Here is a 25330-nt window from a genome sequence, read left to right on the forward strand (position 1 = left end):
GATGCCAGGTAATTGAGTGGAGCCATGTTTGTGAAATAACTCTTCCTAGTGCCTATCATGGTCTTACTTTTAAAAATTATCATTTCTGTACTCCAGACATTTGATGCCAACCAGTATCTCACTGAAATCTTGAATGGTCCCCAATATGATAAAATGTTGGCCTTTCCATAGTAATAATGGTAGGAAAGAGAGCCAATGGTGAAAAAAAGTCCCTCTTCCTTCTTCATATACAGATACCCCCAAACAGAATATAGTGTTAATTCGATTTTTGCGGGTTCAAACTTTGCGAAAAGTCTATACCACGGTTTTTCAAAAATATTAATTAAAAAATACTTTGCGGGGTTTTTCCTTATACCACGGTTTTTCCTGCCCGATGACGTCATATGTCATTGCCAAACTTTCATCCAACTTTAATAAATATTTTTTTTAATAAACTTTAATAAATAAACATGGTGAGTAATGATCTAAATGGTTGCTAAGGGAATGGGAAATTGCACTTTAGGGGTTTAAAGTGTTAAGGGAAGGCTTGTGATACTGTTCATAGCCAAAAATAGTGTACTGTATTTACTTCCGCATCGCTACTTCGCGGAAATTCGACTTTTGCGGGCAATCTCGGAACGCATCCCCCGCGAAAATCAAGGGAACACTGTAACACTACTTTCAGGCAATGTTACTACTGTAATTAATACTTGAGCAATCTTTATTGCTGGAGCATCAGAAAAATTATTTATCAATGGAAACCTAAGTTGTACTCCAATTCATTTTACAAAAGACTTCTACCTTTTATACCTTTATACCAGTACATTCTTCTTATCAATAATAGCCCAACCCCCCCCCCCACACACACACAAAAAAAAAACCCCCAAAGTAGTTTTGTCTAATAGATGCTGGACAAATTCTTCCATTGATTGAGTACTAGCAATGCTCTAGACCAGGGGTCTCCAACCTTAGCAACTTTAAGTCTGGCGGACTTCAGCTTCCAGAATTCCCCAGGCATTTGGTAGCTGATTCAGACAGCGAGGAGGCTGGTGTGGTGATTCGTCAGCAGCCTGTGCAACTGGTACCAGTGTTGAACAGTGAGGAGATTGGAAAAGACTTTGTGCCAGAGGTGGGGATTCAGCCAGGACCTTCAGAACATCCAGAGGCTGTCATGAATGCAGAAGAAAAGGAAGAGGAGGAGCCTGTTCTCAATGTACATATGTGCAGAGCTGCCAAAAGGCAGGAATGGCTCCTGAGGAGAAGGACTACTCGGAAGTAAGGTTTGGAGTTAATTGGCCACTCCCATAACCTATTTAAGTGAGAAAAAGGACTAACCAATTTTCAGGAATTTGCCAACATCTTGTCTTTGACTTCAAAACTTCTGCTTGGTTCTTATTTGGAAGACATCCAGTTTCCTGCAAATTGCTCCTGGGCATTTTGCCAATAACAGTAAGATTGTGTGCTATTATCAGACAGATTTTTCTTCCGACTTTTGGTTCTTTTTGCTTGGACTATTGCCTGCTGTCAAGAAGGTTAATGAACAGCTGTCGCACCGAAAGGACTGATGTATCATTTTACTGACTTTAGAACGACTGCTAAGACAGATAATTAGTAGTTTGTTAATAGTAAGTTTTGTTTGGATGCTGTTTGTGCTGTGTTCCTTGGTACAGTAGCTGGGTCAGAACAGCCAGGCTTAAAGTTGCCAAGGTTGGAGACTAGATATCGTTTCTCCAGTCAATTCCTTTGTAAACCGGTGATGGGATCTCCGAGAAAGGTTGCATCCAAGGCCTCAGCCGTCCCTTAATTTTAATTCCAAGTGACAACCAAAGCTTCAGATGGACCTTGTAGCAGACCAACAGGAACAACACTCAGTTTCCTCTACAAGTCATCTAGATTTATCAGTTTCAGGAACAAATCAATCTAATAGGTACTGCCTCCCTACAGTGGATGGTGGCACTAGAGAATGCCATGGAATTCAGAAGGTGAACAATGGTGACACCAAGATTTTGCCCATTTCACAGAGCTACTGTTCTGATAGGAATACCTGATTCAAGTATGACCACTGTCCCATGTCAGGCTTTGAATGACCCAGGATACGCCCATGACCATCATGTTGGCCATGAACTCCAGAGCCAGCTCACTCTTAGAGAAGGCAGATTGAAGTCCCCCAGAACCATAAGTCTGGGGACCTCAATTGCCAGTCGGAAATGGAGTCAAGGAGTTCAAGTAGGGAGGTTGCTGTGCAGGAAAGAAGCTGGTACAACAGCTACACTCCAAACTGATCCCTGGGAGCCCAACTTGGTGCAATGCTGTGAAGGAATTACTGGATGATAATCACCACATCCATAGTCCTGGCCCAGAGTCTCACCTGATTCCACAAGTCAAACTTCACTCGGCATATTTCGGAAAGAACTAACACTTCCACTCCTGGACCTAATCAGCTCTCAGTAATACAAGCCAGGCCTACCCTCTCATCAATGATTAAATCACAGAGGGGGAAACCTTATTACAGATTGACATGGTACTCAGTAGAAGTGAGCAGGGCCACTGAAGGTCTACAGACAGAACAGAGTTCAAGGAGTGGAAGGCAAAACCAGTATAAGATAATGGATTCACATTCACTGAGAGTGGCTCACACCCTGTCTTTCACCATCCCTCCTCATGCACATCAACAACAAGATCTACAAAACCAAGTTCACCAAGACAAGGGCTGGGAACCCCCCATTTTCCTCACCAGACATCCTTGGGGGGGGGGGAACTGGGCACCCAAAGCCCTTCATGGCATCGGACCAGAATATCTCCGGGATCGCCTTCTGCCTCACGAATCCCAGTGACCGGTTAGGTCCCACAGAATTGGCCTTCTCCGGGTCCCGTCAACTAAGCAATGTCATTTGGCGGGACCCAGGGGAAGAGCCTTCTCTGTGGCGGCCCCGGCCCTCTGGAACCCACTCCCCCCAGAGATCAGAATTGCCCCCACCCTCCTTGCCTTTCATAAACTTTTAAAAACCCACCTCTTCCGTCAGGCATGGGGGAATTGAAATATCTTCCACAGGCCTATATAATTTATGTATGGTATGTTGTGTGCATGTTTTTTAAATTATGGGTTTTTAACTTCGTATTATTAGATTTGTATTATACATTGTTTCTATCACTGCTGTGAGCCGCCCCGAGTCTACGGAGAGGGGAGGCATACAAATTTAATAAATAAATAAATAAATGAATAAATTATAGTTTCACCGGTAATCAGTACCATCAAGGTACCCAGTCCCCACCTCACACTCACACACATTACCACATATTCACACAGACCAATGCTCCTAGAAGGAGCGTTGGCTTATTCACAATAGGACTCCATAAACAGATAGAGCTTCTTTCTTCCTCAGGGCTAGCCAGAGGGTAGGCAAGGGGACCTCTGCCAGGTCCAGAAAGCAACACCAAATACAAAATGTGCCTGCAAAAAACCCATAAACTGGGCAGTACAGAAAAGGAGTAATCATGACCATTCTCCAGAATGCTCCGTTCTAGTTCAATCTAGCCTGCTTCCAACTTCCACTTTGACAGTCCTCTCAAGCGGTGAGTTAGTTAGTTAGTTAGTTAGTTAGTTAGTTTATTTATTTGATTTCTATGCTGCCCTTCTCGAAGCGCATCAGGGCGGTGCACAACATTATAAATGCAACAATATATATATAAAGAAATCTAAATTACTTTTAAAAGAATTGTACAAAATTACTCAAAGTGTTAGAAAATCCCATATACAGTCATACACATTCATCCAATTCAATCCTTCATAATATCGGCCGGAGACAATCTCAATACTCACGGTCCCCATGCCCGCCGGCAAAGGTGGGTCTTCAGAGCTTTACGAAAGAGCAGGAGGTAGGGGCCGGTACATATCTCTGGAGGGAGTTCATTCCAGAGGGCCATAGTTGTTCCCGGTTTGGACTGGTTCTTAGAACCGGTAGCGCTGGCAGTGGGAGTCTCCGCTCATCTGCCCACCCAGGACGCTTCTGCACATGTGCACGCAAACCGGTAGTAAAGGGTTTTAGAGCCCACTACTGGTCCTCTCCCTCCAATAAAGTGTTTAATCAAACAATCAATGTACAAGCATCTACAATCACTCATGAGAACACCCCAATAGCTTCCTCTCTTTCCGCCATCTTAACTGAAAACGGATCACATCTGGGACCTGACTATGAAGTCCAACCATCTTAACATTATTTTTAGTAATTCTGGGTTCGAATGTGCCAAAAAACCCCTCACTACTTCCTTTTTTAAAAAATATATATATATATAATTTATTTCTGAATACGAAAAATAAAAGGGGGGGAAGGGAAGTATGAACAGAAGAAGAAAAAGGGTAAGGGAAAAGGATACAAAATCAAGGAATTTGGAAAAATGGTAATGTTATACATCGTGGTACGTAAATTTCTTGGTGTCGATATAATATTTCTCAAGTTATATAAATAAACAGTATCCTTATTATTACCAATTATATCTTAAATTGTAGTGGTAAATCTTACATCCAGTTTCCAATGAAATACCAATTTCTAATGCATATATATACATTTTATTTATTTATTTATTTAGATTTGTATGCCGCCCCTCTCCGCAGACTCGGGGCAGCTCACAGCAAGATACATAATTAGCTAATAATACATAAATAAAGATGATTTATAAAAAAGGAAAGTAAGAGCAAAGGAGTAAGAAGGTTTTAAAGTTTATTTACAAATAGAAAGGTTTAGAGTTTGAGAAAGAAAAAAAAGAAAGAGAGAAAGAGAAAAAGAAGATGGGAAAAGAAAAATCTGCGTATGGCGCAGACGTTTTTAGGTGATATGACATTGTGTAAGGAGATAATAGAAAGTGTATATGTATAATGTAGTAAGTGTATTTTTGTATGTAAAGAAAATATAGTGATACCTCGTCTTACAAACGCCTCGTCATACAAACTTTTCGAGATACAAACCCGGGGTTTAAGATTTTTTTGCCTCTTCTTACAAACTATTTTCACCTTACAAACCCACCGCTGCTGCTTGGATGCCCCGCCTCCGGACTTCCGTTGCCAGTGAAGCACCCGTTTTTGCACTGCTGGGATTGCCCTGAGGCTCCCCTCCATGGGAAACCCCACCTCCGGACTTCCGTGTTTTTGTGATGCTGCAGGGGAATCCCAGCAGGTGAATCCCAGCAGCGCAAAACGGGTGCTTCGCTGGCAACGGAAGTCCGTAGGTGGGGTTTCCCATGGAGGGGAGCCTCAGGGGAATCCCAGCAGCACAGAAACAGGCGCTTCAGCTGGCAAAAGGGGTGAATTTTGGGCTTGCACGCATTAATCGCTTTTCCATTGATTCCCATGGGAAACACTGTTTCATCTTACAAACTTTTCACCTTAAGAACCTCATCCTGGAACCAATTAAGTTTGTAAGATGAGGTATCACTGTATAAGAATTGACATAAGAATTAGTAAGTACAGTGATACCTTGTCTTACAAACTTAATTGGTTCCGGGATGAGGTTCTTAAGGTGAAAAGTTTGTAAGACGAAACAATGTTTCCCATAGGAATCAATGGGAAAGTGATTAATGTGTGCAAGCCCAAAATTCACCCCTTTTGCCAACCGAAGCACCCGCTTTTGCGCTGCTGGGATTCCCCTGAGGCTCCCCTCCATGGGAAACCCCACCTCCGGACTTCTGTGCTTTTGTGATGCTGTAATTTCACTGAGGCTCCCCTCGCTGGGAAACCCCACCTCCGGACTTCCGTTGCCAGCGAAGCGCCTGTTTTTGCACTGCTGGGATTCCCCTGCAGCATCACAAAAACACGGAAGTCTGGAGGTGGGGTTTCCCATGGAGGGGAGCCTCAGTGGAATCCCAGCAGTGCAAAAACAGGTGCTTCGCTGGCAACAGAGGTCTGGAGGCGGGGCATCCCAACGGCAGCAGTGGGTTTGTAAGGTGAAAATAGTTTGTAAGATGAGGCAAAAAAATCTTAAACCCCGGGTTTGTATCTCGAAAAGTTTGTATGATGAGGCGTTTGTAAGACGAGGTATCACTGTATTTGTGTTGCTATACTATAAAACCTCACTACTTCCATCTGCAACAACAGCTCACTACCAGTTCAGCCACATGTGGCTATAGCTTTCCTGGAATTTATGGCGCCTTGCTTCCTGGTAATGCGAGGTGATAGAAATGTTTAAGAGTGACAATGGAAATTGGCATACGGATAACTGTGGAGCAGGAGATCCGACAGCCACATCACCTTGGCATTCAATCGCGGCTGACAATTTTTACATCGCATCAGAACACTCAGAGCATATGCTATAGAAGCAGTTGTGTGAATCTGATTTAACAAAAAACAAACAAGTCACAGGAGGCCAAGAATCCTGGGAACGCATCCGGCTAAAAACTGGGCTCTTATTATAGGGAGTCTATCATGGGGGGAAAAATAATTCCTGTTTTCCTTTCAGCTCGACTTAGCACACATTCATTAGACAAATTATGTGCATATGATTCTTTTGGATCAGAATCTCCACACTTGATTTTTTCAACAGCAGTCTTTGCGTTGCAGGCTGTAACATTTGGCAAAAGACACATTGTTCTAATTAACACATGTTCCGAGAGAGGCACTCTGCTTCAAACGCTTTATTTGATCAAATGTTTGCCTTTCTACACGCACCAAAGATAAATCATTGCTCCGTGTTTTAACACAAGACAAAACAGAGAGATGTTCATATGAGCTGGAAAGCCTCTGGAAGGCTGTTTGAACTCCACGAAATTCAGTGACAGCTGGCATCACAATGCAGAGATTGCCCTGCGGGGGATAAACATTGGCTGTTGTCGAAGATTAAAAAAAACACAAGGGCTAATTTGCTGATGTGGAGCAATCAAGATGGCTGAAACAACTTTCAAGGTCCAAGAAGGCACGGTGATGTTGCCTTCTCAAGGAAAGGAAGGTGGTCCTTTTTTAATGATCCCAAGCAAATTCAACGGAAAAGCCAGTAGGAAGATGGAAGTTGTGGTCATGTGAGGTCCTCACTCAATGACCTGTGCAATCCTTGATTAAACATGGCAACTGGGACTTCTGGAATTGCTGTCCCTAAATAATCCCAGCGACTGATTAGGTCCCACAGAGTCAGCCTTCTCCGTGTTCCATTGACAAAACAATGTCGCTTGGTGGGACCAGGGAAAGAGCCTTCTCTGTGGTGGCCCCGGCCCTCTGGAATCAGCTCCTCCCGGAGATTAGGACTGCCTCCACCCTCCTTGCCTTCCGCAAACTCTTGAAAACCCACCTATGTTGCCAGGCATGGGGAAATTGATTCCCCCAGCTCTCCCACATTATGTATGGTTTGCTGAATTGTGTGATTGTTTTTAATAAGGGTTTCTGTTCTGGTTTTAATATTGGATTTGTAAATTGTACTGTTATTGGAAGCCGCTCTGAGTTCTTGGAGAGGGGCGGCATATAAATCTAATAAATAATAATAATAATAATAACAACAACAACAACAACAACAATAATAATAACAACTTGGTCATGTGGGGTTTTTAAAAAAATTTACAACCATGTCCATTAACAATAGTGTTTCCAGTCCCGATTAATGGAGTTTAATAAAATATCTTTATTATGATCATTGACCAGGCGTTAAAGAAGTATCTACATGTACCTCATCAAACTGTTAATGACCATTGCAAAAATGTTTTGGTTGATTGATTACATGATGATTCATTTTACAAGTGTCAACACTTATGACCACAATTGCCAAGTTCCATTCAGGATTATTTTCTTAATCTCCTAAACCCTGAAGTGACTTGGTTAGAATAGGATAGGATAGGATAGGATAGAATTTTATTTGCCGAGTGTGATCGGACACACAAGGAATTTGTCTTGGTGCATATGCTCTCAGCGTACATAAAATAAAATATAGATTTGTCAAGAATCATCTGGTACAACCCTTAATGATTGTCATAGGGGTCAAATAAGCAATGAATAAACAATCAATATTAATAACAATTTTAGGATACAAGCAACAAGTTACAGTCATACAGTCCTAAGTGGGAGGAAAAGGAGGATAGGAATGATGAGAAAATCTAGTAGGATAGAAGTGCAGATTTAGTAAAAAGTCTGACAGTGTTGAGGGAATTATTTGTTTAGTAGAGTGATGGCGTTTGGGAAAAAACTGTTCTTGTGTCTAGTTGAAGGATATATTGGCTAAATGAAATCAGTGGCAGTTCCAAATTTTAAGGGAATCGGTGGCCAGATAAGGAAGTCAAAGATGGACAGATGGATTCAGCCGGTATTTTCAGAATACTTGGGTAGTTGAATCAAATAAACGGGTTGTTATTGTAATGACCAGCAGCAATCTGTCTGTCTCTCTCCCACCCTCTCTCTCTCTCCTTCCCTCCTTCCCTCCCTATTTCTCTCCCCTCCTTTCTACCTCTCTCTCTCCCCTTTCTACCTCTCTCTCCCCCCTTCTCTCTCTCCCCCTCCCTCTCTCTCACCCCTCTCTTTCTCTTCCTCTCTCTTACCTGCGGTTTTGATCATATGGCCATGATTACTATCTCTACTTTGACTCTTCCTCCAAAGATGACCTTGGTAGCAGCCATAAAGCAAAGAGCCCAGTAATTGACACTGGATAACTTGCAAAAACATGGACCTCAGAATGTGCCCACCCTAAAATTAATTGCTGGAATAAATTATTGAAACCACTTCTTTTCTTCTCCTTTATGAAAAGGCAATGCATACTTGTATTTTTTTCTCTCTCTCTTAGCTACTTCAGGGGCTTGAAGCCGCAGAAAATTCCGATTCTATTTTTAATTTATTTCTAGTTTTCAAGATGAAGCAAAGTGTCTGAAATCACGTTCCCAATCTCAAATTTACAACTACTTCACGTAGTACAAGTAGTCCTTATGATTTCAAACTATGATGGAATCCTCCCCTCCCCAATTCAGTTTCAAAGCTATTACAGCTGTCCTCCCCCTCTCCCGGTCGTGTGACTGCATTTAGAAGGTACTGCCCATCAGTCACATGACAGTGATTTACATTTTTGCCAGACAATGTAATTTCCAAGAAAATCTGGCCACTGCGAACAATAGTTCACTTAATAACCACAGCATTCACTTTAGAACTGGTGTTTGTTTGGTGACCATTGCAAAAATGTTTCAGTTGATTGAGTACATGATGACCCATTTTACAACTGTCAACACATATGACCACAATTGCCAAGTTCGTTCCTTCCTTCCTTCCTTCCTTCCTTCCTTCCTTCCTTCCTTCCTTCCTTCCTTCCTTCCTTCCTTCCTTCCTTCCTTCCTATTTAGACATGATCGAAACATTTAAATATGTTAAAAGCTTAAATAAGGTGCAGGAGGGAGGTGTTTTTAATAGGAAAGTGAATACAAGAACAAGGGGGCACAATCTGAGGTTAGTTGGGGGAAAGATCAGAAGCAACGCGAGAAAATATTATTTCACCGAAAGAATAGTAGATGCTTGGAACAAACTTGCAGCAGACGTAGTTGGTAAATCCACAGTAACTGAATTTAAACATGCCTGGGATAAACATATATTCATCCAAAGATAAAATACAGGGAATGGTATACGGGCAGACTAGATGAGCCAGGAGGTCTTTTTCTGCCGTCAATCTTCTATGTTTCTATGTTTCCTTCCTTCCTTCCTTCCTTCCTTCCTTCCTTCCTTCCTTCCTTCCTTCCTTCCTTCCTTCCTTACTTACTTACTTACTTACATTTCTATGCCACCCTTTTTCCTCAGACACAGGGTAGCTCATAACAGAAATACATAACAAAATACACAGAAATCTAAGTTTAAAAACATTCTAAAACCCGTTTCTAAAATCAGTCACTCACACTCACTCAATCAAACATATAGTTCATTCTTCAGCCAGGGCTAGATGTTAGACTTAATGGCCCCAAACCTATCAACAGAGATAGGTCTTCAGAACTTTGTGGAAGGCAGGGAGGGTGGGGGCAGTACGAATCTCTGGGGAGAGCTGATTCCAGAGGGCCAGGGCCACCACAGAGAAGGCTCTTCCCCTAGCTCCCGCCAGGCAACACTGTCTAGCTGACAGGACATGGAGAAGGCCAACTCTCTGGGACTTGACCAGTCGCTGAGATACACGAGGCAGAAGACGATTCCGTAAGTAGTTTTGTCTGATGCTATGTAAGCCTCTATGGTTATAAGTTGAGGGTTACCTGCATACTAATATGTTTTCACCATTATGGAATAATCAGAAATACAAAGATAGCAGAGGTACTCTTCGACTTGGAATAGTTCATTTATTGACTGTCCAAAGTTATAACGGCACTGAAAAAAATGACCTATAAATTGTTCTGGTTTCTGGTAGAAATTCAGCAAGCACAAATAACTTTTATCAAACACATTATTTCATAAACAAAGAAACTCCATTTTATTCTCTTCTCTTCTGGATATACACACATTTCATACTGGCATATCTCTCCTGGCCCCGTTATCTTTCTTAATTGCATTCCTTACATTCCTTCTCCTGCTCTGCTAGACAAGATTTATTTCGTAAAAGCATGCTCACTAAAAAACAGCAGATGGACAGTTAATCACACAGAATACTTGGATTACTTGGAGAATGGCATTGTTTGGCAACGTTGAAACTCCACCCTTCTTCTTCACTAGTCCCATGATGTGCCAATTACCTCACTCAATTATTTAACCCATTCATCTCCTTAATATCTTCTTCCAGATCTTTGCTCTCTACGTTTCCGAATTCTTCTGAATTTAGGATTAACCCAGCGAGCGTCTGATTCTCCCTCGCTAGATCCAGAACTCATAGCCCCATCCTGTGGCTGGCCTCCCACCTGTTCTACTACCTGTAACCCCGGGCCCCCCACTACTTCATAAACACTATCTGAATCTGAGTCCTCAATATCTTCATCATCCTCCAACTGATCAAGAGTATGTACAACATAAATATTTTTCACAATTACGACCGTTGCAGCATCCCGCTGATCACATGATCAAAATTTAGATGCTTGGCTCCTGGTTCATATTTATGATGGTGGCAGTGTCCTGGGATCACGTGATCAACATCTGTAACCTTCTGACAAGCAAAGTCAATGGGGAAGCCAGATTCGCTTAACAACTGTCTTACTAACTTCAAAAATGCAATGATTCACTGTTAGCAGCCGTGGCAAGAAAAGTCGTAAAATGGAGCAAGCTAGGCAATGTTTCGCTTAGCAATATTAATTTTTGGCTCAATTGTGGTCATACCTGAGGACTACCTGTACCACTTCTGGTCCTCTTATGCATATATTATCTTTATGTCAAGGCATATCTTTCCATCATTTGTAAAAAGATTGTAGACCTACAAATTAGGTTTCAAGTAAATGACTTAATTGATACAAATATACACAACGCGAAAACACAAAATATATGTACCGTATTTTGGGGGGTATAAGATGCACTTTAGTTTTCGAGGAGGAAAACAAGAGGACCTTTAAAGCCCTACATGGCATTGGACCAGATTACCTCCGGAACCGCCTGCTACTGCACGAATCCCAGCGACCGATAAGGTCCCACAGAGTTGGCCTTCTCCGGGTCCCGTCGACTAAACAATGTCATTTGGTGGGCCCCGGGTGAAGAGCCTTCTCTGTGGCGGCCCCGACCCTCTGGAACCAACTCCCCCCCGGAGATTAGAACTGCCCCTACCCTCCCTGTCTTTCGTAAACTAATCAAGACTCACTTATGCCACCAGGCATGGGGGAGTTAAGATATTCCTTCCCCCTAGGCCATTACAAGTTATGCATGGTATGTTTGTGTGTACGTTTGGTTTTATAATAAGGGTTTTTAGTTGTTTTATTAATTGGATTGTTACATGCTGTTTTTATCATTGTTGTTAGCCGCCCCGAGTCTACGGAGAGGGGCGGCATACAAATCCAATAAATAAATAAATTGCCTTTGCCTCTCCCAGCAAACAGATGATATACACTATTCGCTGTGTATTTCTGTGCATGTGCGCCTGACCCATAGAAATATCAAAGAATTGGAGAAATGTACATTATGGCAGTACAGTGGTACCTCGAGATACGAGTTTAATTCGTTCCGGACCTGGGCTCTTAAGTCGAGCAGCTCTTATCTCGAACGACTTTTCCCCATAGGAATTAATGTAAATAATTTTAATTGGTTCCAGCCCTCAAAAAACTCACAAAGTTAGTCTAAATTATGCAGAAAGACATGTTTTTAATGAAGAAATGTACATGTACATATAAATGAATAATGAAGTTTCTTTCACTTAACTTGTAAACTTTCTTAAACTTTTAAATTTACATATGTTCAACTTCTCTGCCACCCAATCCTGTAGGACAGAGGTCCCCAATCCTTTTTGCACCAGGGACCGGCTTTAAGCGATCAAGAGAGGAATGGGTGAATGAATGGACGGAGGGTGGGAAGGAAGGAAGGAAAGAGGGAAGGGACAGGAACAGAGGAAGGAAGCAAGGAAACTTATGAAAGGGGAGAGTAAGAGAGGAATGAGTGAAGGGAGGGAGGGAGGGAAGAAGGTGGGAAGGAGAAAGAAAAGAAGAAATAGAGGAAGGGAAGGTAAAAGAGAGAAAGAAAAAGAGCAAGAAAGAAAGCTGCAAGCACCCCCCCGAGCCCCCCAGGCCGGCTGCAACCTTTTAAAACACGCGCGCCGCTTCGCAGCTGTCTCCTGAAGCCGAACGCGGAAGTTAGCGTTTGGCTTCAGGAGACAGCTCCTTGGCGCTTGTATCTCGAATTTGGGCTTGTAAGTAGAACAAAAATATCTCTCCCCTCCCAGCTCTTATCTCGAGTTGCTCTTAAGTAGAGCAGCTCTTATGTCGGGGTTCCACTGTATATTAATGCCAGAAAGTTTTCTTAAATGTAGTCACACTAACTCCTCCCAATTATTTAAATAGATCTACTTAAACATGATTAAGTCAGGGTTTAACTCACTGCCTTATCTTAATACTAAAACAGTACACTGTTACATTTCAGGCTATACTTGTACAGAGGCTGTTAAAACTGATGTGGCTTTCTGGAACTATACATTATTCTCTGCTATTTAAAAGAATATACAATAGCACCGGGCCTCTTCAGATCACCATTTATTTTGAAAAGCTTCATTTTGTTGTCTAGAACAATAATAAAGCAGTCTTTCAAAAATAAGTCTAATAATTTGAACATTCTATAGACATTTATAGTTATTGACTTACCGCTTTGCATCCAGTTTCAGCAACTGATTAGCACAAGAAAAGAAAATTCTGCCTCTACCTTCCATCAATTTGCCTTCTTGCAGTTTTAGCTGCTGGTCGGGAGGCGGATCAGTTGCTTGGGCTAATTAGGCTTTGTGCTGTTTGCTGCAAGGAGGTAAATTGCTGGAAGGCAGAGGCCAAAGGGCAGGGATGGCTGAGTGGAGCTATATTCGGTGTATAAGATGCACCCAGGTTTTCACCCTCTTTTCGGGGTGGGTGGGGTGGGTGGGGGGTAAAAAGGTACGTGTCTCATACTCCAAAAAATACAGTATATATAATGTACATAAAACCTATTACAAAACCAGAATCTGAATGTGTACTATACAAAGTATACTTGCATCACAGTTCCTTCTTTTTCATCCCAATGACTGAATGCAAAAATGACCCTATGTTGCAGCAACTGTGATGCTGAAAGTATAGCACAAATTCAGTTATTTGCCATATTTGTCTTCCCAAATGATAGAACAACTTCAAGTGCTATTTTAAGACTGCTGACGCAATAGAAAAACAGAGTTTTAACTTATTTAAGTCATTTTATTTTGCATTTTTTGAAATGTATAATGTAAATAAGTTACATTATATTCAAGTGTGCTTTTTAATTAATCGGCGATGCCTTCTAAATCTAGAATTTAAAATGTTTTCATCTGATTAATATAACAAATTATTGGAAGCACAAATATATTCCTTTTCAATTCTATTTGCAATAATACATCACTAACCTTATTGTTGATTATAGCTTCAGAGTCATCAAAGACAAAATCTCCATCATAGCTGTTTACAAAGCAGATAATGGAAAAAAGTCCCACAATGATTTTTGCCCAATATGGTGGAAGGGTCAAGAGTGGTATATCATGGTCCAGGTTAACTTCTCCCTGCGCCATTCTGCACACTTCTGGTTAAGAATCTGGAGTACCCACATTATGCTGGTGGTGAATCTAAGAGATAAAACATAAATGCATAAAGAACCAACTCAGTCCTGAGCTACATACTCTCTTCTATCTATGGTAAATCAACTTTACCCGATTTTGTTTTTTTACATGTATTTACTAACCAGGCAGGGATTACTACTCTGCCGTTCCTAGTGCGCTGTGTGTTCAGTGTGCCTATTGGCATCGGACCAGAATATCTCCGGGACTGCCTTCTACCGCACGAATCCCAGCGACCAATTAGGTCCCACAGAGTTGGCCTTCTCCGGGTCTCGTCGATGAAACAATGTTGTCTGGCGGGCCCCAGGGGAAGAGCCTTCTCTGTGGCGGCCCCAACCCTCTGGAATCAGCTCCCCCCAGAGATCAGGACTGCCTCCACCCTCCTTGCCTTTAGCAAACTCCTTAAAACCCACATCTGCCATCAGGTATGGGGAAATTGATTCCCCCGGGGCCGTTCCGTTTTATGTATGGTTTGTCTGGGATGTATGACTGTTTTTATAGTAAAGGTTTTAAACTGCTTTTTAATCATTGGATTTGTACTGTGTTTTGTTGTTGTGAGCCGCTCGGAGTCTTCGGAGAGGGGCGGCATACAAATCTAATAAATAATAATAATAATTATTATTATTATTAACTAAGGACCAGTACAGAAAAACTGTAACTCAATGTCATATGGACAGTTGGCGGAACAAAGCATTACATGGCCAGTTCTTGGAGAAGATTGAAGGCAAAGTGGATAAAGAAAAGACCTGGTCATGGCTTACAAGTGGAACACTCAAAAAGGAGACAGAAGGACTAATACTGGCGGCACAAGAACAGGCCATTAGAACAAATGCTGTCAAAGCCAGAATTGAAAAAATCAACAGACGATCCAAAGTGCAGACTCTGTAAAGAAACAGATGAAACAATCGATCACATACTCAGCTGCTGCAAAAAGATCGCACAGATTGACTACAAGCATAGACATGATGCTGTGGCACAGATGATCCACTGGAACTTGTGCCAGAACTACCATTTACCAGTGGCAAAGAACTGGTGGGATCATAAGCCCGAAAAAGTGGTCGAAAATGAGCAAGCAAAACTACTGTGGGACTTCCGACTTCAGACTGACCAAATTCTGAAGCATAACACACCAGACATCCTGATTGTGGAGAAAAAGAAAGCATGGATCATCGACATCGCAATCCCAGGGGACAACAGAATTGAGGAGAAGCAGCTAGAGAAATTAGTGAAATACGAAGATCTAAAAATCGAGCTGCAATGACTTGTCCCCTATCGATATTGAAAGAGGAGAACCGCTACAATCTCAACTCCTGAAGCCAGTATCACAGGCTGACGAGATTTAGGAAGGCGAGAATGGAAATAGGCCACCTTTTTGATCCCTGCAAAGGTAACACACATACTGTACATGAACGATACTATCTCAGCATTATAGGTAAGCAAGCCTGAAATCTTTTTGAAGATAAGCATGATCTTTCTAAAGTCCTACAGAACAGAAATCCCGTGACCCTTCAAATATTGCTAAACTCATTGACGCTCATGATTAAATATGTTAACTGAGAGTACAATCAACATCTGAAGAACTGTAAATTCCTTACCCACTATAGAGAGTAAAGAGGATGATGGCCTTGATGGAGACAAGGGAGGTCCATTACCAAAGCAACAAGGAAGGAAATGCAGTATTGTTTAAGTCCAGACCATGAAAGAGGAATGCAAAGACATCACTTTCCTAAGTTGTTTTTCCTCCATTAACGGCTTATGTATTCCTTTACGTAAGCAGCATTGTCATCATTTAAAGTATGTTATGCCAAATTACAAGTAGATTTTATGCTACCTTAAAAGCAGAATGTTATTTTTATAATATTGAATAAAGTTAGGCTACAGTTCTCCATAACCTTAACTGAGAGTAAATTCCTTTGAACTGTTATTTCTAAAAGTCCTTTGAGATAGCTGAATGTAATTCATTTTACTAGAGTTTTTTCATGGAGAATAACATGGTTAAAAAAAAAAAGCAGGCTGCTCAAAATCTCAAGCATCTATGCTCTTGAGACTAATTTGCATTTCTTTTCCAATTTTTATCCTGCTAATATCTAGTTTCTTTTTCTCTCTCCAAGCAGAGTTTTAAGCAAATCTATCATCCAACTGACATATGCTTCTATCCCTATCTGCATTCTCATCTTTCCCCCCAAACTCTAGCTGAATTAGCTAACAGAATGATAGAAAATAAAATTTCTGCTTTTGTAGGAGGGCAAGTATGGAATACAAACGATGGAAATAATTTGACAATACAAAAGCACCCATTAGTGTAGACAACAAAGAGAGCAGAGAATTCTGCTAGCACAGATTTTTGGCGTGGCTCTGAAGAACCCTGAAGGTCTCCTTCAAAATAGGCCCCAAATGATGCAAATTCATGAAATTTGGAAGCTTTTATCTTCATCTGGGTTTTTCAAAAATAATTTTTCTGCTTATTTGACCCCTGTGACAAGTGTTGTACCTCATGATTCTTGACAAACATAGAAGACTGACGGCAGAAAAAGACCTCATGGTCCATCTAGTCTGCCCTTATACTATTTCCTGTATTTTATCTTACAATGGATATATGTTTATCCCAGGCATGTTTAAATTCAGTTACTGTGGATTTACCAACCACGTCTGCTGGAAGTTTGTTCCAAGGATCTACTACTCCTTCAGTAAAATAATATTTTCTCATGTTGCTTTTGATCTTTCCCCCAACTAACTTCAGATTGTGTCCCCTTCTTCTTGTGTTCACTTTCCTATTAAAAACACTTCCCTCCTGAACCTTATTTAACCCTTTAACATATTTAAATGTTTCGATCATGTCCCCCCTTTTCCTTCTGTCCTCCAGACTATACAGATTGAGTTCATTAAGTCTTTCCTGATACGTTTTATGCTTAAGACCTTCCACCATTCTTGTAGCCCATCTTTGAACCCGTTCAATTTTGTCAATATCTTTTTGTAGGTGAGGTCTCCAGAACTGAACACAGTATTCCAAATGTGGGTCTCACCAGCGCTCTATATAAGGGGATCACAACCTCCCTCTTCCTGCTTGTTAAACCTCTAGCTATGCAGCCAAGCATCCTACTTGCTTTTCCTACTGCCCGACTGCACTGCTCACCCATTTTCAGACTGTCAGAAATCACTACCCCTAAATCCTTCTCTTCTGAAGTTTTTGCTAACACAGAACTGCCAATGCGATACTCAGATTGAGGATTCCTTTTCCCCAAACGTATATTTTCTTTTATGTACACTGAGAGCATATAGACCAAAGGCAAATTCCTTGTGTGTCCAATCACACTTGGCCAATTAAGAATTCTATTCTATTCTATTATATTCCCACAGAGTGGGCCTTCTCCGGGTCCCGTCAACTAAACAATGTCGGTTGGCGGGCCCCAGGGGAAGAGCCTTCTCTGTGGCGGCACCGGCCCTCTGGAACCAACTCCCCCCGGAGATTAGGATTGCCCCTACTCTTCCTGCCTTCCGTAAACTCCTTAAAACCCACCTTTGTCGTCAGGCATGGGGGAATTGAAACATCTCCCCCTGGGCATGTTTAATTTATATATGGTATGCGTGTGTGTATGTCTGTTAGTATATGGGGTCTTTTAAATCTTTAAACATTTTAAAATTCTTAGATTATCTATGATTTGTTGTTACATGTTGTGAGCCGCCCCGAGTCTTCGGAGAGGGGGCGGCATACAAATCGAATTAATAATAATAATAATAATAATAATAATAATAATAATAATAATAATAATAATATTTCCAACAGAAAAGATTACATGTAGTTGAGGATTGAATTGTCAAGTCCTTGGTGCATTCTGAGCTTGGTTGTTTCATATCCAACAAGGTAACAACTAGGTGACAATGGCAGAATGAAGAATTGGCAAGTAGACAGACTCTTTGCTAATTCATGTTTGGATAAGGAGAGGATGTGAGATTTCCCACAAGTGCTCCAGACAATCGCTCCTCACCAGGAATGCAAGACAACAGTCTCTAGCGGGTTTGGAAGGATCTAGAACAGGGATTCCCAACCTGTGGGCCAGAGCCCATTAAAGGGCCATGGATTCTTGGCCACCGGGCTGTGTGAGTGGCCAGTGCGTGTACACACACCATTTGCGCTAGCGTCACTGCAAGTGCCACACGGGTATTACCATTGCTACAAATATCGCATTTGGAGCCCCATTCACATGCGCCCATGCACATGTAAAGCCCTTGCTCCCGTTCCGGGCCACCAATACAGAAAGGTTGGGGCACTCTAGTCTAGAATGAATAGCCGCAGGCACATGGTTGGGTCTACTTCATCATGGGGCTCCTTGCAACAGCCAATTCTCCATGGCTCACCCTCCACCGGTGCTCCTCCCCTGCACCTTCGTCCCAGGCAACCTGCCAAAGGTTACTTGTCCCTAGCCAATTCACAGTGCGGGACAATATTGACCTGTGGTGCAATTATTCTCCTAGCCAATGTGTTTTTCTTTTATCTTATTAGGTAAATGTTTCTTTTAAATGTTTCTGATGGATTTCAATATCAGGCAAGTCCTCCACTTCTGCTTTCTGTTTTCTCTCCCTCCATCTCCCTCCTTTCCAAACAAGATCATTTCTTTTTAAAAACAGAGACCAGTAGTTTCTCCTGCAAGATAAAGTTCTAACTTTGTTATAAAACTAAGTGCTTTTCTCTATAATTAAAAAGTGTTTAAAGGATTCGTTACAGGTTTATGATTTTCAAGTGTGCAAACCGTAAATCTTCTCGATAATTTTGGGATTGCAATTTGGATTTGTATACTTCTTTTTCTAATGGCTTTCAAAAATTGCTTCTTAAAGGTTTTTCAGCTATTAGAAACCTTCAGATTGACAAGCCTGAAAACAGTGCTTGAGTTTCTTTCAAATATAAATTTAAGGATTTTTAATTTTTTAAATAAAAAATACCAATGAGTGATAGAACTCTGAGGTTAGAAAGATACAAATGAACTAAGACAGCGTTTCCCAACCGGTGTGCCGCGGCACAGTAGTGTGCCGCGAGACACTGCCAGGTGTGCCGCAGAGCTACGGAAGCTCCAGCTGGGCGGGGCGCTGCCGGTGCCGACCTGGAGCGCCCGCTCGCAGCTGTCCCCCGGCTCCTGCCCGATGCCGCGGTTTCCGGCGCTCTCCTGCTGAGCCCCAAAGAAGGAAGGCAGGAAGAAGAAGGAGAGCTTCGTTCTTCGTGCCTTTTTCCCGCCTTCCTTCTTTGGGGCCCAGCAGGAGAGCGCCGGAAACCACGACATCGGGCAGGAGAGGACAGGAGAGAGCGCGGGCCGGGCCGGGGTGCAGAGGCGGGCCGGGGCTGGGGAGCGCGCGGGGGTTGCCCTTTTGGTTTGCGGCTGCAAGCGCGGCTCCCCGAGGCAGGCGGGCAGGCAGCTTCCCTCCCTGTGCCTTCCCTCCCTGCGCCTTTCCCTTTCCCAGCTGCAGCCGCACCCCCCCGGTCCCCCCGCCAGTGCCCTCCCGCCGGGCCCTGGCGTCGGCGGCAAGTGTCCTTTGGGGCCCGGCGGGAGGGCACTGGCGGGGGGAGCGGGGTGTGTGTGGCTGCAGCGGCCGCAGGCAGTCGCGGGGAGATGGCGGCGGTGAGAGGGAGCTCCAGGCGGCGGGAGCTCTCTCTCTCTCTCTCTCTCTCTCTCAGCTGACTGCAAGTGGGAGCTCTGACGGTGGCGATTGGACGTGCTGCTGGACGCCGTACTGCTGGCGCTGCAGGCTTGGCATATACGGCGTCCAACAGCACGTCCAGCTGCCGTCAGGGCTCCCGCTTGCAGTCAGCTGAGAGAGAGAGAGAAAGAAAGAAAGAGAGACATATAAGAGAGGCAGAGAGAGAGACAGCAAGAGAGGCAGAGAAAGAGACAGAGAGAGAAAGAGAGGCAGCAAGAGAAGCAGAGAAAGAGAGACATAGCAAGAGAGGCAGAGAGAGAGAGAAAGAAAGAGAGACATAGCAAGAGAGGCAGAGAGAGAGAAAGAAAGAGAGACATAGCAAGAGAGAAAGAGAGACATAGCAAGAGAGGCAGAGAGAGAAAGAGAAAGAAAGAGACATAGCAAGAGAGGCAGAGAGAGAAAGAGAAAGAAAGAGAGACATAGCAAGAGAGAAAGAGAGACATAGCAAGAGAGGCAGAGAGAGAAAGAGAAAGAAAGAGAGACATAGCAAGAGAGAAAGAGAGACATAGCAAGAGAGGCAGAGAGAGAGAAAGAAAGAAAGAGAGACATAGCAAGAGAGACAGAGAGATAGCAAGAGAGGCAAAGAAAGAGACATATAGCAAGAGACAGTGAAAGAGAGAGAGAGAGCAAGAAAGAGAGAAAAAAGCAAGAAAGAGATAGCAAGAGAGAGAGAAAGACAGAGGAAGGGAAGGAGGGAGAGAGAAAGAGCAAAAAAGAGAGGAAGAAAGAAAGAGGGATGGAGAGAGAGAAAGAAGGGAAGGAAGGAAAAGAGAGAAAGAGGGAGAAATAGAGCGAAAGGGAGGAAGAGAGAGGGTTTTTTTGTCCAAACTTTTCTTTAGCCCACCCCCCACCCCCCACCCACCCTTTCAATGTTCCCCAGGATTTTGAAAATATGAATAATGTGCCGCGGCTCAAAAAAGGTTGGGAAACACTGAACTAAGAGTCCAGATGGATTTGAAATAAGAATTTTGGAGATAATTATAAGAACTTCTCCTGTGGAAAAGTGCCTTTGCTTTGAATGCTATATAAAAAAACATACGATGGGGCATTAAAGAGAGCCAAAAGGAACTAAAGATTATAATTAAAGGAGAAGAACACTTAAATTTGACTTACTAATATAGAATGGGCTACAATATTTTAATATTAAAAAATATTTAAAAAATTGAAGGATAGACTGTGTTCAAAAGATGTTATGGAAGAAGAACAAGTTTTACTGGATAAGACTGATACTGAACTGAAAGTGGGAAGTGGATTTAAAAATGAGTTTATAAAAATGGCATGGAAAATGTGCTAAACTAGACATGCAAGAGAAATCACCTTAAGTCTTAATAGACATCATTAGACAAGAGATATACAAATAACAAACCAAGAGAGAGACCTGGGCAATTTTCTGAGAAGGAACAAATAAAAACAAATCAAGTTCTAGGTCTAGGATATTATTTGAAGGGATTAAAGATCAAGACAGTTCAAAATGACTAGGAACATAAAGTTGGTTTATTTGATCAATATTTATTGTTACTTTTGATAACCCTTAAAGGACTTTTGCTGATCAAGACTGAAATGACAAGGTTTCAAGGATTTGTTTATTCTTGTAAGCATTTTTTTATAAAATTACTATTAAAAAACAAAATTATTAAAAAGAAAATATGTCTTATCTCATTAATATGTTGCTTGCTTTTGCAAACAAACAAAATGATAATAGTACAAGAGGAGTTTGAAATTAACACTGGTTGGAAAATATATTTTAAAATTGTCTTCCTTTAAGTATCTCTCTTATTCTTAGGCCTATCATATCAAGGGTGGAAAAATCTTCCATTACAGTTAATATCCACAACCTCTTTGTTGACTGAACCTAGATAACCTTTTCAAAACTTAAAACACTGGAACACAGATCTCAAGGGGTCTCCAATTTCACTTCACTGATCAAGTCCTATGGTCCTATTTTATTGGGGGGGGGGGAATTCAAGCAAAACATTGATTTGTTTTTAAATTTGGGAGAGCGAAAAAGGAAAAGGAAGGAAGGAAAGAAGAAAGGAAGTAAGGAAGGAAAGAAGGAAGGAAGGAAGGAAAGAAGGAAGGAAGGAAGGAAAGAAGGAAGGAAAGAAGGAAGGAAAGAAGGAAGGAAGGAAGGAAGGAAAGAAGGAAGGAAAGAAGGAAGGAAGGAAGGAAGGAAGGAAGGAAGGAAGGAAGGAAGGAAGGAAGGAAGGAAAGAACCAGTTAAGATTTGATCTATAGATGATAACAGACCTCCCAAGCAAAGCCCTTTCTGAGAATGGGAAATAAATTGATTTGTAGTGGACATTAATTTGTTGAGTCTACAATCCAGCCGTGGTTACTATAGCAATATCCCCTATATTGATTTCTATAAAAACAAAGTGAAACATTCTGGCTAATTACCGTAGCTTCTTGTTTTTATGCTGTCATTGCCATTCCCTTCTGTTTTAAAGCCAATCTTCCAGAGAAAAACAATTTGGTATGGTAAAAAGGTAAATAGAAGATTAATAACGATTTTCAGCAAAAGCTATAACGGAGGTTCCCCAAGAGAAGAAAGCCATTCTGGAGAATGAAATGAATCTCTCCCCCAATCTCACACTTAACACACACACTGTAAACTTATTCAAATGAGATGTGTTAAGACGCCTAAGGATATGTGTGAGTGTGCATCTTCTGCCTTCAGAACATGCACAAAAACATCTCCAACAGAAAGACCAGGAAAATCTATGCCACTTATGTCTGCCTATTTATAAAAAATGTCCCATGCAATTCGATGGTATTACATGCAAGCAAGCAAGCATACGTAGATAGTGTATCACTATGATTCTTGACAAATGTATATTTTATTTTATGTACGCTGAGAGCATATGCACCAAGACAAATTCCTTGTGTGTCCAATCACACTTGGCCAATAAAATTCTATTCTATTCTAGTGACCATTCTGACACTGACACTGGCATACACAAAACTTTCTGATGTGTGACTGAAAATTCATCAGAAAACATTTATTTTAAGGTTAGAATATGTTCCATGCAGGGGTGCATTCCCATTTACCGCTGCTACTGGAACGTTGCGAGCACAGCGTCTTTTCTCCTGTGGGTGGGTGCACGCGACCCAATGTGGTTTTGTTTCTGCGCATGTACAGGAAGTAAAATCTTATGTGGGGACACACGTGCGTCTGAGATTTCGGCATATTTTTTTTTATTCCGTCCATGTGCAGAAACAAAAAAACGCTGAAATCTCACAGCGTGAGTCTCCTCATAAAATGTTGCTTACTGCACATGCGCAAAAGCAAAAACACACTGTGTTTCTCCTACGCACGCATCACAACTTTTACAACGGTACCGGTAGCAACCGATTTCCTATCCCATGCATCCCCCTCCCAAGATGGAGGATTATTCGTTCTACACATTTTGCCAGGAGGAAATTTCCATTGTGGCTGAGTTATTGAATCCATTCCTAAGATGGACCAGTCAGTAAATCTTAACACAGGCTTGTCCCAAAGATCCTTCCCCCCTCCCCAAGAGACCACTGGACTTTCTGGTTTTTCTTCGAAGAGGTTTCACTTCTCACCCGAGAAGCTTCTTCAACTCTGAGCTGATGGTGGGGGAATGAAATCCAGTCAGAACTGAAGAAACGTCTTGAATGAGAAGCGAGAGGCCTTCAAAAATGACCCGCTGTCTTGCATGGAATATCAACCCTTCCATTCCCCACCATCCAGTCAGAACCGAAGACGCTTCTCGGGTGAGAAGAGAAACGTCTTCAAAACAACAACAACAACCCCAAACCCAAGAACAAGAAAGTCTAGTAGTCTGTTGGGGATGGGGGGGGGGGGGAGGAAAGCACCTTTGGGACATATTGCTGGTTCTTTTGTGGCCCGCAAACCACCCCATGTTTTTAAGATGTGGCAGTCTCAAGTTCTATTCTATATTCTACTCTATTCTCTACTCTGTTCTATTCTATTTTCTATTCTATTCTCTCTTTATTCTATTCTACGGAGTCTACTGAGAGGGGCAGCATACAAATCCAATAAATAAATAAATATTCTATTCTATTTTCTATTTCTATTCTGTTTTCTATTCAGTTCTCTATTCTGTTCAATTCTCTATTCAATTCTCTATTTTATTCTATTTCTATTCTATTTTCTATTCTATTCAATTCTCTATTCTATTCTCTATTCAATTCTCTATTCTATTCTATTTCTATATTCCTATTCTGTTTTCTATTCCATTCTATTTTCTCTTCAATTCAATTCTCTATCCTATTCTCTATTCCTATTCTGTTTTCTATTCCTATTCTGTTTTCTATCCTATTCTCTATTCAATTCTATTTCTATTCTATTCCCTATTCTATACTCTATTCTATTCCATATTCCTATTCTATTCTATCCTATTCTCTATTCTATTCTCTATTCTATTTTCTATTCCTATTCTGTTCTCTATTCTATTCTGTATTCTATTCTATTTCTATTCGTATTCTATTCTCTATTCTATTCTAACTAAGCGGAAAGCGTAAACTAAGTTGCTCCTTTGCAAAGACCCACCGCAGAAGGGTCTCCTAGATCGCAGGTCCACCCGTTTGCCGTTCGGCAGCTAAAAAAAAGGCGAGAGGGGGACTCAGCCCACCAGGCACCCTCGGATGAGAGCGCAGCGAAGTTTTCGGGGTTTGGTTTTTCCCGGAACGTGGAAGGGACCGCTTCCCCCCACCCCCTCCACCAGTCCGCCCGGGGCAAGAGAAGCGGGCTCCCGGGAAATAGCAGCAGCAGCAGTGCGGCCGGAGCGGGCAAAGGGGAGCGACAGGCAGGCAGGCGGGGAAACGCCTGCAAAAGCGGCGTGGAGGGCCGCCCCGAGGGATCTCCCACCCGCTCCTCTTCCCCGCTTTTGGCGGCGTGGCTCCTCCGGCGCTTCCTTTTGTCCTGAGTGGAGGTCTGGATTGGAAGGAGGGGAAGCCGCATGCAGATCCTGAGATCCCCCCCCCCCGCCTCACCCCAGATGGGCTTTACCTGCAGCTGGAAAAAGGAGCCCGAGCGGCATCGCCCACCCGCGCGGGGAACTCTGCCCTCTCTCTCTCTTTCTCTCCCCGCAAGACGGAGCCGGGGATGGGCGGGGCCGGGCGCCGGGAGACCGTAGGAGGAGCCACCCTCGCTCCCGGAAAGACAGGCGCCGGGCGGATTGGCTAGCCCCTCCCCTTAACCCGCCCCTCCGAAGGACCGCCCTGCTCGCGTTCATTGACGGGCGGAGTGACGTCTAGGGGGCGGGGAAGGGGCCGGGGGTATGTCTGTGGGGAAGGGGGAGGGCCGAGTCGCGTGGATTTTTTGTGTGTGGGGGGAGGGAGGGGGGGGAGGGAGGTCTGCAATCCGCGCGCGACCGTAGTGGATTTAGCTGGGAATGGGAAAAGCAGGGTGATGTTAACTGGGTGGAATTATTCTTCTGTAGAAAAGCCTGCTAGGTTATTTATTTAATGTTTTATTTATAATAAATAAGATTGTTATTAATATTGATTGTTTCCTCATTGTT

General features: G+C 42.5%; 1 protein-coding gene across 1 annotated transcript in view; it reads right to left on the bottom strand.

Annotated features, from left to right (window-relative positions):
• The window catches only part of TMTC4 (transmembrane O-mannosyltransferase targeting cadherins 4), an 84721-nt gene extending 59787 nt beyond the window's left edge, over positions 1-24934 (bottom strand). The window contains 2 exon segments of the mRNA XM_070751228.1: positions 13926-14141; positions 24817-24934. Of these exon segments, the coding sequence (XP_070607329.1) occupies positions 13926-14087 (162 nt within the window). The 5' untranslated portion in view covers positions 14088-14141; positions 24817-24934.
• Positions 24935-25330: the final 396 nt, after the last annotated feature.

Source organism: Erythrolamprus reginae, chromosome 4 (assembly GCF_031021105.1).
Source record: "Erythrolamprus reginae isolate rEryReg1 chromosome 4, rEryReg1.hap1, whole genome shotgun sequence".
Classification (NCBI taxonomy): Eukaryota; Metazoa; Chordata; class Lepidosauria; order Squamata; family Dipsadidae; genus Erythrolamprus; species Erythrolamprus reginae.